Source organism: Alligator sinensis, unplaced genomic scaffold, assembly GCF_000455745.1.
Source record: "Alligator sinensis unplaced genomic scaffold, ASM45574v1 scaffold456_3, whole genome shotgun sequence".
Lineage (NCBI taxonomy): Eukaryota > Metazoa > Chordata > Crocodylia > Alligatoridae > Alligator > Alligator sinensis.
In genome coordinates, this window is record NW_005842211.1 from 1,417,938 (window position 1) to 1,432,055 (window position 14,118).

At 40.6% G+C, this 14,118-nt stretch overlaps 1 protein-coding gene across 1 annotated transcript in view; it reads left to right on the forward strand.

Annotated features, from left to right (window-relative positions):
• Positions 1 to 11,563, forward strand: part of ADCY1 (adenylate cyclase 1) — a 253,736-nt gene extending 242,173 nt beyond the window's left edge. Inside the window, exons 16-21 of the mRNA XM_025207825.1 lie at positions 732 to 848; positions 2,958 to 3,104; positions 3,472 to 3,570; positions 7,792 to 7,906; positions 10,274 to 10,398; positions 11,225 to 11,563. Of these exons, the coding sequence (XP_025063610.1) occupies positions 732 to 848; positions 2,958 to 3,104; positions 3,472 to 3,570; positions 7,792 to 7,906; positions 10,274 to 10,398; positions 11,225 to 11,563 (942 nt within the window). The remainder of the gene's footprint in view (positions 1 to 731; positions 849 to 2,957; positions 3,105 to 3,471; positions 3,571 to 7,791; positions 7,907 to 10,273; positions 10,399 to 11,224) is intronic.
• The last annotated feature ends 2,555 nt before the right edge of the window (positions 11,564 to 14,118 follow it).

The window sequence follows — 14,118 nt, forward strand, 5'->3', positions numbered from 1 at the left end:
GGCTTCCCCGGGCGCTGCTGGGGCCGGGAGGAGCCCAGCCAGGTCTGCACTGGCCAGCAGAAGTGGTGGTGGAGCCATGTGCTGCTTGAGATGGGACAAGCCCGGCGGAAGCAGCAGGGGCTGAGCTGCATTTTCCCTCTACCTACGCCGGTCAGTGCCGAGCAGCACATGGCTCCACCACAGCTTCTGCGGGCCAGTGCCAACCCAGCTGAGCTCCTCCCATCCCCAGCAGCACTTGGGAATCCGGCTTCAGCTGCATGCTGCTTCAGGTCAGCACCAGCCAGCAGAAGCGGCGGCAGAGCCATGTGCCACTCGGGACTGACCAGCACAGGTAGAGGGAAAGCGCAGCTGAGCCCCTGCTGCTCTGGCTGGGCTCATACCATCCCGAGCGGCACATGGCTACTCCTCTTCCCACATGCACCATGTCAGCAACGTCATGCTGACGCAGTGCGTGTGGGAACCTTGTCCCTTCCCCAGCCCTTCAGCAGCCATTAGGAATCTGCTGAAGGGCTGGGGGAGGGACAAGGGGTGGGAAAGAAAGTAAACAGTATTTATTTCATTTCCCATCGCAGCACCTCGGGCCTCAGAAAATGTCTTGCCGGGCCGCATGGCAGCCTCCGGGCCGCATGTTGGACAAGCCTGAACTAAATCATCTCTTGAGGTTCCTTCCAGCCTTACTCTTCTCTATAATATTGCTTTTTAAAGCCTTTTCTTTCTTCCAACTCTCTTAGGCAGAAGAAGAGAGAGATGATATGGAAAGAGTCAAGCTAGATAATAAAAGAATCCTCTTCAATCTGTTGCCAGCTCATGTTGCACAACACTTTCTTATGTCTAACCCAAGGAATATGGTAAGCCCCATGGTAAAAACAGACACATGATTATATGCATTATTTCTCTGTGTGAGCCTGTATGGTATAAGTCATGATAAATACTTCTACTAAAAAAATGGTACCACTATGTTGAAACTTACATTAAAGTAAATAGGTCTGATAAAAGTCATGTTAGAAAATAAGGTCTGGGAATTTTTCCCTTTTTCTTTTCTGAAGGGTTTCAGAAAATCCTTCTTGAAATTCTTTCTTGAAAATAAACATTTTCAAGTGAATGATGTGTTGTTCTGCATCAATATGGTTCAGAGCTTACATGTAAATTCCAAATTTATTTTACAAAAAAGTCAGAGGATTGGCATTTATTACAACTTTGCACAGAAGCAAGTCTGGTTCTAAATGGTAAATAGTGGAAAAAAGTCATGCACTTCCAATTAACCTTCTCTGGTTCTCCAGGGCCACAGGATGTTGAGCTGGCACAGTGCAGTCCTGACTGGCAGAAGGTCCAAGGGGGTCAGCCTGCCAGCCAAGAGGTGCTCCTGCCTGGTTCAGTGTGCTGTGGAGGGGCTGGCTGGGGCATGAGAGGGCTACAGTGAAGAGCTAGCTGGCAGGCAGCCTAGCACTGTAGCACCCTTGTGCCCCAGCCAGCCCTGGTCACCATCTAAATGTGCATTGCAAGAGAGTAAATAACTCCACTGTAGAAAAGTACTTGTGTTGGGCAGTACTATCCTATGGTAGAGTTAATTAGTTTACTCCAGCCTAATAGCACCGCTTGTGTAGATGGTGATGCTTTACTGCTGTGCTAATTAGGCAACTGCAGTAAGTGCCTCATGTAGATTCACCCAGTTTCTCCTAGGAGAGTCTCTGCTCTCCCAGGCTTTTTCTCCTAGAGTAAAAATAGCTACTCCAAAAGAGAAATACTGTGGGAACAACCAGGGTTAAATCACTCCCAAGAGAATTTCTCCTAGGAGAGCAAACTTCCGTACATGCTATGGCTTCTCCTGGAAGAAGCCATAGTCCTCCAGCATCTGCCCCACCCCTGCATCCCAGGAGACACTGTGTTGCTTGCTATTCTCTGCTGCTCCAGCTGGGAGCAAAACAATCCCACTTCCTTGTCCTCACATTATGGTGCTTTAAGGAAACACAAGCTGACCGTGGGCAGTCTTGCTCAGTCAATTAGGGCTACCCTATGCACTGCTGCCATCTATTTTCAGGCAGAATAAGGGAGCCTGCAAAGCAAGCTGAGATGTATGCACAGGGTCTCCCACCCTGGCTGCACACTGTCAGCACTGCAAGCTCTCCACTCTTCAGGGCCTCCTCATTTAAATGTCTGTATGTATGTCTCTGTGTAAGTTTTTCTACCAGGAGAATAAACCTGGCAGAATTCTCCCAGATTATTTGAATGTGTACATAGCCTCCAAACTGTAACAGCCAAAGATTGCAGTTACACATCTAGGGAAGTGAGAAGGCTAGATAGGTTTGCACCATATAGACTAACTAAATCAAATGCATAAGCTTTCTTAAGTAACAGCTTCTTTCCTCAGATGATTGCTTCATCGGTGCCCCTTTAGAGGACAGAATGGGCAATGAACTTGCACAGTGTTTCCTTTTTCTTTCGTCACATGTTCCAAACTGCCATCTCTCAAGTATTGCTTACACTTTCCTTGAATTTGGACTCTGCCCCACCATAATAATTTCACACCATAGTGTCAAAAGACACTTTTTCTACTGCATTTAGGGCTCCTTTCTTCCTTGCCAGTAAAGAAAAGAATGAAGCAGTGTTCATCTCAAGGGTAAAAACATCTTCCATCCATTACTTAAAAGACAGAGTCTGACAAAGCATAATAGAATTTCTCTTTAATAATAGGAAGATTGAACTCTAACGTTATTTAGGTTTTCTAATTTCTACTAAATGTCTATTAAGCACTGTAAAATGTCATTCTACTGGAAATAAATAGTAATGTCAATTGATTTGATTTAAGTTGATTTAGTAGCTTGAAATATTATTTGATGACTTGTTTTGTTTGAGGACTGATTTCTCATGTTACACAGCATTGAAATTGAGATCATAATAATACCATCTATTTATGCTAATCTCTAATTTAAAAAAATTATATCATTCAAAAATTGCAGGATCTTTATTATCAGTCATATTCACAAGTGGGAGTGATGTTTGCTTCCATTCCAAATTTCAATGATTTCTACATCGAGCTGGATGGCAATAACATGGGAGTAGAGTGTTTACGCCTCTTAAATGAAATTATTGCTGATTTTGACGAGGTAAGGTCAAAACTCTTTCCTCTGATCTACCATGCTTCTTCCAATAGATGACTGTGGAAATTCAGCTTAGTTTGAATGTGCTAATAAAGTGGCTTATGATTTCAATGGAAATTAGATGCCTATTGGGACTTTCCAAGGTTCCGATCTGCAGCTTTATGCCTGCAAAAATTACTGAACAATCATTTAGGGGCTGCTGCTGCTCCTGTGGAACTCACTGGGAATGTTGCCACTGATTTGAACTGTAGCAATCCTGGGTTTATAAAGAATGAGTCGGTTTAATCAACTGTAGTGTGCACATGTTATCTGATAACTGGTTTCTTGTCTAAAATATTATGTAATGTTTAACAGTTTTGTGTTTTAAACAAAGCTTTTGGACAAAGAATGTTATAAGGACATAGAAAAGATCAAGACAATTGGCAGTACTTATATGGCAGCTGTAGGACTTGTACCAACTACAGGAACTAAGGTGAGTTGATCTTCATGAGTACTGAAGGGCTATACTCTGTGCAAATGATCCTAATTCAATCTCCAATGGAATATCCAAAACAGTGCAAAATTAAAGAGGCATGTAGCAATCATTTGATTTCTTTGTAACCATTTGCCTTTCTTTTAAATCTAAACACCAAACCATAACTCAGCACTCTAAAGTATGTTTAGCATAATATTCTGGGAGTTACCCACCTGGCAATGACCTAGGATTTGATACTTTACTATTGTGTATAGTGTACTTATTTCCACCAGTAAAAATAAAATGGGAAATGTTATCAAATCAGAATGTCAATGTAAATAAAATAAAAAACCAAACAAAATAAAAAGCACACAGGCATGGAGTAAGCACAAGCACAATGCTTTTTTTTTCAATTCCGCTTCCATCAAAACTTACCAGTCTTGTGCCCTCACCATACCGTGGCCTTCCAGATATCACTGCATTTAAATAGGAAATAAAATGAAAATGATTTCAGAGTCATCAGGTTACAGACATAGTTCTGATCATCCCTTTGTGTATATAGGTAGCTTGTATAACCACATAAATATATTGCTGATACTCTAGTCTTCTTCCCTTCACTTTTGCTTCCTGTTTTTTGAGTCTTGTTTAAAAGTGCTTTGTAAACATGTGAAGGGCAGGGACTTTGCCTTCCCAGGTGTTCCTATATCACCTCCTATGATAAGGGGATCCTCTAGGAAAAGTATCACAATAAATTGCACCATGGGAGCATAGGGCTAGAGTACAGCTTATAAATCAGAAAGCATGGTGCATTCATTTTTGCTCACAAAAATGGGCAAAGCTGGTAAAAATCCTCCCATGATCTGTGTCAGCTAAAATTTACTTGCAAAATAACACTACAAAGGGAGGTGGGGGTGGGGGGAGGTGGCAGGGGGCACAGCACAAGAAAAAAGGGCCAGTATGTGGCCCATGAACTTTTTAGAGACAATTAACCTTGTTAAGTAAATAAATAAAAAATTTAAAAAACCAAGGCTACATCTAAAACAAATAATAGGATCAATTTGGAATATACCCCATGTAATCAGTTCTCTGTGATTGCAGGTTTCTGTCATTCATGCCTTTTTGCCTTTCCCAATCTGTACATTTTTTGTTAAAATAGTATCAGTGCAAAATCCGTGCATCAGAATGTCTTTTTAAAAGATGTGCTTCTGTTAAAATGGTTGACTCTACTTTGGGTCCTGAGGCGGGCAAAAGAAAAGGGATCACTTCAATTTTATATCAGTGTGATCTCGGGCAAACAAGCTGAGGCATACTAGTATGTCTGGCATAAATGCTCTTTGAACTAGAATCCCAAAAACAAGTATGTTATTGGGTAACTCTAGCAACATACGTTCCAAAAGTGAATGTGTTTATCTCATGCATTTTATGTTTGCTAACTGAGGGGTCATCTGAATTAGCCTGGTACTGAAAATATTCATTAGTGTTATACTAGTAAAATGGTTAAAAATATTGTATAAATTCCCTTGCAAGGCCTTGGCATTCTTTGAAACTATGGGACTTGTTTGAATTATTTTCTTATTGGAAGATTTTAATTAATGTTCCATTTTGTCAAGAGCCTTAGCAAGCTGCCTGGGAAGCAACAGATGTTAAAGACTAACATTTTGGGCAGCTAGAAGTTCAGTTATTCTCTAGTCCCTTTCTACTGCTCAGATGAAAAAAGGGAATAGTAACTACCTGAACCTTCCCTGATGGACATATCCTGCTATGGAGCATCAGAAGGGAGAGATTTTGGGTGTCCAGCTCTCTATATGACTCCTCTTCCTACTTCCATCATCTAATACTGGAGATATGGAAGGAACGTGGCAGTCCCGTTAACCTACAGTCTTTTGAGGATTATTATTAGCTGATGTAGTCTCTAGGTAGCTGTCACTTATGCTGATTCCATAGCAGAACCAAAGAGAGAATCAAAGGAACATAATACTTCTTTCCATCTCTGCTATCCAATCAGATCACAGTTACAACAGAAAATCTGGTTCAGCCAGACATTTTGTTTGTGCCTGAAATTGATTGTGGGTACAAAATTGTGGATGTGGTCACCTCAAATGAGACTATTTAAACACCTCTAAATCTGGTAGTTAGATACCTACATCCTGTTTATTTGCCTGCTATTATTTTGAACCTCTGGCTTTGTTGCAGCAGTTGATTATAGTAAAAATTCATTACTTGTGTCACAATGGTTTCAAAGAGATGTCCTGTGACAGTCACTCCTGCGATCATTTCTCCCTCTACACAATTAATCTACAAAATTGCTTGTCAGTCACAAAATTTGGGCAACATTTTGTCTCCCAGACCCACAGAGATCAAGATTATATATATGTGTGTGTGTGTGTGTGTGTGTGTGTGTATAGGTATGTGTGTGTGTGGGGGGGGGTATATATATGTGTATATATGTATATATACATGTGTGTGTATATATGTGTATATATAGGTGTATGTGTGTGGATATATACGTGTGCGTGTGTATATGCCTGTGTATATGCCTGTGTGTATATGCGTGTGTGTATAGACGTGTCTGTGTGTATATGTGTGTGTATAGATATATATGTGTGTGTATACCTATACGTATGCTTGTGTGTGTGTGTGTGTGTGTGTGTGTGCGCGCGTGCACGCGCAGTAAAACCTGTGCTATCCAGCACATTACTAACTGGCATGCTCTATTGACCGGCATGCTGATTGATGTGGCAAAAGCGAAACCAGAAGTCCCACCTTGGCACTTTCGGTTTCACTGAGTCCCACAGCCCGGGGCAAAGCAGCCTGCGTGCAGCCCCCTTCCCGTGACCCAGCACACTGATGTACCAGATGCAGCAGGAGGGGCAGCAACCTGAACAGACGCCTCTCAGATAACCAGCAGTTTTGATTAACAGGCACTCCACATCCCCCCTGGATGCCAGATAACACAGCTTTTACTATATGTGTGTGTGTGTATGTATGTATGTATGTATGCATATGTATATATATATATTAAAGACTTCTTAAAGATTCCTGATGTCATAATTGGGAGTCTGGCTTGAGTGACTCTTCAGTTTTTCATTCATCTGGGCTAGGATCTATTCCTGCAAGTTAGAAGATTGCTAATACAGTTCAAAGATAATTTGGAAAACAAACAATGAGTATTCACTAATCTACACAAATTTTGTAGTTGCCATTTATCCTGAAAATGGTTCTGGAGAATTGACACAATGGCACCATATATCAGAAACTGAGAAAAAACAAGTGAAAGGCAAACGACTTAATAAAAGAGAAGACTCCAACAAGGGGACCTCCATTGCTCTTTCTCTGGCCTTGGAAGCTTGGCAGACAGCCAGTTTCCTTATTTCTTTATATCTAGCTCCTTCTTTTCTTGTTGGGGTTAGGAAAAAGGACCAACCTAACACTGAAGAGGAGAACAGGGAGAGGGATGAGAGCAAGAGGGATGCAGCTGTGGAACAGTCTGATAGGTGCTTGGTCTTTGCCTGCTGCTCTTTCTTAAAATGGGAAATGGCCCAGGGCTAACTTTCATGTTCCTTGTCAACCTTATTAAAAAACAAACAAAAAAACCCTATTTTTTCCTGATTTCTGCAAAATTCTTTGGTCACCAGTAAAGTCAGTTAAAGGGCTGGCAATCTGGCAGAGATTCTTCATGGGACTCTCTGGACAGCCCCCAAAATATGTTTGTCATGTGCTGTCATGTCTCATGAGGACAGTGAGTGAACTCCCTGCTCACCTAGCACAAGTCTTCCCTGCCAGCTGTTGAAGCTCCCTTGTGCAATGGATAGAGCCAAGCTGGCTCCAGTAAGCTCAACAGAAATTTTGTTAGAGAGGATATAAGCAGATCTCAGAACCATGAAGCTAGAAAAGACCCAAAAACCAGAGGAGGAGAGAAGTGCAGTAACTGCAAATATCTTTCATGTGAACATCCAGTTTTGCAATTGGATGGATCATAATCCTTTCCACACAGCTATAGCCCTTTAGCTGGCAAAACACTTTTCCACAAGGTTTTTGGTTTCAAAAAAGAAATGAGTTCAGATCTTGGGAAGACAGTGCCTGCCTTCCAAACACAGCTAAAAGTTCCATTTCATATTTAGCAAAAGCATTTAGAGTCTGTTCAAAGGCTTCTGGGTTTTTTGTTTGTTCTTCTTGGCAGTGTTTCATCAGCTTCTGAATACTATGTAAATCTAATATAAAACATTATTTTGCATCTAGGCTAAAAAATCAATTTATTCCCACCTGAGTACACTGGCAGATTTTGCAATAGAGATGTTTGATGTTCTTGATGAAATCAACTATCAGTCTTACAACGAGTTTGTCCTACGAGTCGGTAAGTCTTTCTACAGTTAGCTTACAAGCAAAGCACTTCTGTTTGCTGACTTTCTCCACGATAGTGCATAGGCTTAAGACTAAAGAATTGCCTGTTCTCAGCTCTTCAGTAAAACTGGGAGCATGAAGGGTCTCAGTGAAATGCCTTTTTACCATTGACACTTTGGAACTACTGCAATTAATTTTAGTAGCTGTTACACATATATGTGGGAGAAAATAAAATGAAGATATTAATCACTAAGGGCATCTGTCCTGGTGTCCAGTTCCATTTGGTTTCTTACACAATGTTTAACTAAAAATCCTGCAGGTTCAACTGCTTATGCTGTTAGTCTTTATTTCCCGCCAAACTGTGTCTGCTCACCTTGCTGTGCATTTTATTCCAGAGCTGGCTGTTCTTCACTTGTGTGCATTCTTGCATTTGTGAACATAATTGTAGGTGCATTATTAAAGCTGGGTAGGGATCTTCCACAAGAATGGTATTTCAGGAGAAACTCCTGATTTATTCAGATCCAAAACTGTTTTGTGGGGACCTATCAGTTTCAACAAAGTATTCGTTGTAAAACATTTCTCTGGCTCAGGGTGGAACTTCTGGTCGAGAGAAAGAGCATGAGTGAGCATACACATGTACACAATGGATGATCCAGTTAGTACAAAATTCAGTGATTAAAACAGTAAATTGGGGTGGGGAAGACCAAAAGTCGGTTTCTGGAGATCAATCAGTAATTTAAACCAGTACTTCCCCATCTCAGGTGAGTACTCTGCTAAGTAGTCTACTGGCTATACTGAGGTGGGGATCTCCCCTCTTAGAGCTGTTCAATTGTGTGAAATTAATAGGAGGACTGACTGGCTTGGTAGTTGGGACATTCACCTGAGACTGAGAGGACTGGGTTCAGAATCCTACTCAATGAATATTTAAATTAATTACATCCCATTTTAGACAAGAAAAAAATGTGACATCTCAAAAGCATTCCTAGGACAGGATAACAGCTTTCCATGTAGCTCTAGCATAGCAATAGTTTGTAAAGACTTCTAAAAATATTTATTATGTTGTTATGATATGTATTCTTGCTTTTAGCTAATCTTTCCACCTGGTTTGTGCAGCTGCTGCTTCCTCCAACAAATCAAGTCCCCTACCCCTCCTTCAGTCCTTTCTTACACCTCACAAACACACTTGCATGCAGTTCTCCATGTGAAGAATAGCGATGTGATCCTCACCCCCCAAGAGCCATTTCCCTTCTTGCTACAGGTACCATCTTCCAGATCTTCTCCACTGGTACCTCCCTTGTTGTTCTCATCTCTGTAAAATCTTCTAACATGACTAGCTTCCCCCATCCTCACTCCTTTTGTGTCCTAACCCAATGGTTGTCAGTTTTTAATCTGGGTGGGAGCATAAGTAAGGATTCTAGCAATGAAGAGGAGAATCATCAGTTGTGATAGAAAGAGATGTTACAGTCTTGGCCACCCCTACCCCCACCCCCTTCTTTATCAGCTGGATTTTTTCCCCTTCGTTCCTGGTGTAGTGCTTTTCTGCAAAATGTCCTTGGAACTGCATTGAAGCTAGACATGCACAAGAATTCTCTCGCCTAATCTGTCCAACTTCACTGTGGGAAGCCACAGCCCTGGTCTTTGCACAGTGCCTGAGAGAGTCAGCACCAGCTGCTGTGTAGAACACCCTTAGGAAGGCAAAGCCTCTCCTTCCTTCCACACCAGCCTAACAAAACCAGCCAAAGCTGTGGGAGCTGTCATTGTTCTTCCAAAGGGGAAATGTAGGTGCCAGTTCTGCATGCTCTCCTCTACCCCCAGCACTTCTAATGGAGCTTGTGTTCTGCTTGTAGAATATTTACATAATCTGATATCCAGATTTTTAATTTGACCTGTTGCCTATTATCCCAGCTCCTGATGTTTCCTAGCCCAGGGACTGTGTCTGTCTTATGAACACTCACTGAGGAGGGCTACAGCTTAACAAGAAAAATAAGAGTCCATAAGAAGCAATCAGGATCATTAACCTCTTGCTCTGAACTGTAGTAGTGTTACTTTGCTCTCTTGTACTAAGTTCACCTCAGAGGTGGTTTATTTCACCAAAAATATTGAAATCCATAGGTTTAACTGATTTTTTTTTTCTTTTTTTTTTTATAAACTGATGCTGAATTTCAGGTGTGACAGGACAGATGCGGTTTCGTTTCTAAAGCTTTTAAGAAATCTTGTCTTAGGTTCAAATGCAAGATGATGATGATAATGATGTGTGTTATGTCCGGGGGAAAATTTTTTAGTAGTTATAGCGAACAGTGGGTTACTGTTTATCATACATATAATGTGTAGCGTTTGAAACAATAACAGAAAAATAAAAAATTATTCCTCTAATTTTTAGGTATAAATGTTGGTCCTGTAGTGGCAGGAGTCATTGGGGCCAGGAGACCACAGTATGATATTTGGGGGAATACTGTAAATGTTGCCAGTAGAATGGATAGTACTGGAGTACAAGGTAAAATTCAGGTGAGTACATACCAATAATGCTTGTTTAAGCTTGAAATTTCTCCTAATTGTTAGCAGTCCTATGGTTGCACTTCTAAGGCTATTTAGAAGCTACTTCTAAGACTTTCATGAAGATAATACTGTTCTCAAGATGATTCAGATGCCTGGTGTGTACTTATTCTTCTTTTATCTGGTGCACTACTGTGAAGACACAAAATCCTCAAATGATCGTTTGTCCAAGTACAATGACAGATTTCACATTCTTACTGTAGTGTATTCAGTTGGATGGATTTGGGTCCAAGTCTGCTGCCAAAAACAGTTCTTTATTTTGGGTTTCACTACAGTTTTGCTTAGGTAGGAAAGTACAGGGTATGAATTTGCAACAGTTGGCATCCTGTCACATCTTCTCTTGCTTGCATAGCTGTGTACAATCTTTCTGGACTAAGGAAACTATAAATATGTTGTTATTATTCTGCAAGAGATTGGTCTGGAAAAATGTTGTTCCAAAAATGCCCTTACGACTCAAGTGAAATTTTGGAAGCTTTTAATCCATGCTTTGTATTTGGTGTCCACAGACAAAAATTTCTATTCCAAATATTACCACCCAGGAACTATTGGAGTTATTTGGCTCGAGATCTGATACTTACTTGAAGCCTATCACTAATTATTATTATTCCCCAAATAAGTTCCAAGTGAAACTGAAAACAAGTTATTCATTCCCTAAAGCATCTTTCATCATAAGTAGTAAAAGTGTCAGAAATATTGTTTTGTGTTTAACAATAATAATATTATGACTACCTAATGAATAAAAGCATCAAAAACTAACACTGTTTCTCTTTACCCACAGGTGACGGAGGAAGTTCAGCGGATATTAAAGAGGTGTAGTTATGAGTTTGCATGCCGGGGAAAAGTCAGTGTAAAAGGAAAAGGTGAAATGTTGACCTATTTCCTTGAAGGAAAGGCCAATGGAGACAATTCCCAAACACGGTCTTTAAACTTAGAACGGAAAACCTACCACTATGGGAAAGCAAACATTCAAACCAAACTTGGCACCAGTTGTCCCTCGGTGTCTTCAGCGACTAGCTTTACTGTAAAACCTGGGGTTGGAACACTTCAGCCACCAACCGCCCACACAAATCAAACACTACATTACCTTCCTTCTGTGCCAGCTGTGAAAGAGGCATAGAACAAGGAAATTTGGTTGTGCCATATGCAGTAAACTGAATTTGCCTGAATTTTCACCGGGAAGTCAAAGGTCATTGGCTATGGCATAAACCAAGGATCACTACAACCCAACCAAAGAGAACTTGGGAACTGCATAAATGAACTCTTGGAATGGAACAAATAAGGGCTAGCAACTCTGTTAGGTTAAGTCAAATATTGATTTTCTGGATATAAGGAATATTTTCTTGGCATTTTTAAAGGTGAATGATATAACTACAAAAAGTAAAAGTGGCACTGTATGTGTGTGCTTATATATGTGTGTGTATATATATATATATACACACACACACACACACACACACACACACACACACACCCCCGCACACACCCCCACAGATAGATATAGCTATATATAAAATATGTATTTATTTACACATCCACCTGCAATGGCATAACAAAAAGGTTTCTCTAGTATTATAGCCAGCACTATTGGGTGTGAGGTAGTAAAGCTGCTTATAGGAACAGGAAGTTGGGTAGTTGAAAATTATCTGGGGCTATAGCAAGAATTATGGAAACCTTACTCACAGTGCTTGAAATAAGTCGATAAGAACCAGTAAGACAATTGGTAACTGAAAGCTGGACTAAGCCAACTGCAAAACTGATGCTTTTTTAAATGTTTATTTGCATATTCCAGTAGCTTTGAATGGGTTGTTTTAAAATTCCAATGCAATGGTATGAAGAAATCAGAGCTTAGGAGTTTGACAGGATACTAACAAGTGTTCTTTCTGTTAAAAGACAAAAAAAAGTAGCTAAAATACTGCATGGAACCTTTGATCCTATGTGAGACAGAGGTGCCGTCCTGTGAGCACAGCAATATGCTTATGCAATACAGAAACAGTCTTTCCTGCTTTATGCACACTGCCAATTTTATTGAAGACAGGAACAGTGGAACACTGTTCTTACCATTTTTTCACTAAAAGCATAAATTGTGTTGCTCAGTGCAAGGGATTTGGGTCTGCCTTTTTGAATTGCTCAAAGGGCTGGCCTGTATCCGTTGCAAATATGTTGTTGTTAGTATTGTTATATTTGTATGTTTGCCAACATACTTTTTTTTCCCTTATAATTGCATGCCACTATTTCCTGATACCTACACCAAGCTCACTATTCCTAATTGTATGATTAGAGAAAAACATTTTTTTTCAAGACCTGATTCTGGAAAGCAAGCATTATGAGACTTCGCTGAGATGAGGAACATTCTCATAACTTACAAGGAGTTTAAGGGTTGATTTTAATTTACAGAAAAGAAAGCACACCTTAGTTGCTCTTAGTTTTAATATAGAGATACAGCCCACAGAGACTAGGTGCCTCAGTGTGCCATATTTCATCTTCAGTCAAGCTCATGTGAAATCCACTTCTGTATTAAAAATGAGGCAGCCACAGATCCCACTAGAGAGGGTCCCAGGCCACGCATGGTACATGGATTGCTGTCACAACACCATTGGGGAAAAGCAAAAGTTAAATACTCATTCAAGCTTTCTGGAATGGAGACAAAAACTTAGGGGGGGTGTTAAAAAAACCCTCCAAAAACCTTTAATTTGCTAAAGAACAGAACTGTTGTACTTGATTTGCACCTTTTCTGCTATGTAATACAGACATTATATTCATTTATTGTCCCACTGAAGCCACTAGGGGGTTCTGTTAGTGGGAACAGTATTGGGTTTTCAGTTTCATCACTTTTCCACTACAGACATTTATGATAGCAAATTCAACTTATCCTCATCACAGTAGAATCTGAACATTTAAATGAATGGGAGCCAATCCTTGTAGCCGAAACAATGGCCCATTGTGCATCACTAATTTATAGTTCTTCAATTGACTAATTTTTGTAGCAATAGTCAGTGTGTCAGCTAAATTTTTTATTTTAGAGATTGGAAAATTAGTCATGTAATTAAGACACTGAGTTGGACTTAAGAAATGTGATTTAGTTCTTGGCTATGCCATGGAATTCCTGTGCGATCTTCCACAAAGCACTTAATTGCTGTGTTTCTCCATTTGTAATAATGGTCCTCTGTTTCACAAGGGTGGTGTTAGGAAAAGTTCAGTAATATTTGTGTAGTGCTCAACTGCTGTGGTAAGGGTGCCCATCTAAAGACCTAGGTCACGCAAATTAGAGAGAATACATTTTAACGTAACTACATAGCACTAAACTAACTTCATGCAATTTTGCAATTATATTCTTAAAATACACCTTCGCATTTCCCAATTTTTATATTGGAGGAGGGAGGGGAAGAGCTCCAAAAGCCATGATAATCTGGTTATTGTGCGGGCCGGGAGCGGTCCGAGGTTCTCGGGGGCGCGCGGCGCGGGCTGTGGCCAGCAGCCCTGGCACGCGGGTCGGGGAATGCAGGCCGGCGGACTAGAATTAGGCACGGACGCTTAGTGGTTGATTAAAGATTATTTTACTTACACTGTAGATGGTCACGGTGCAGGCAGGAAAACTTGCTTGAGTTGCAGTTACAGACAGAAAAGAAGAAAAGCGGACAAGAGTTCCTTCCACGTGAACCTCTAGCCCAATCC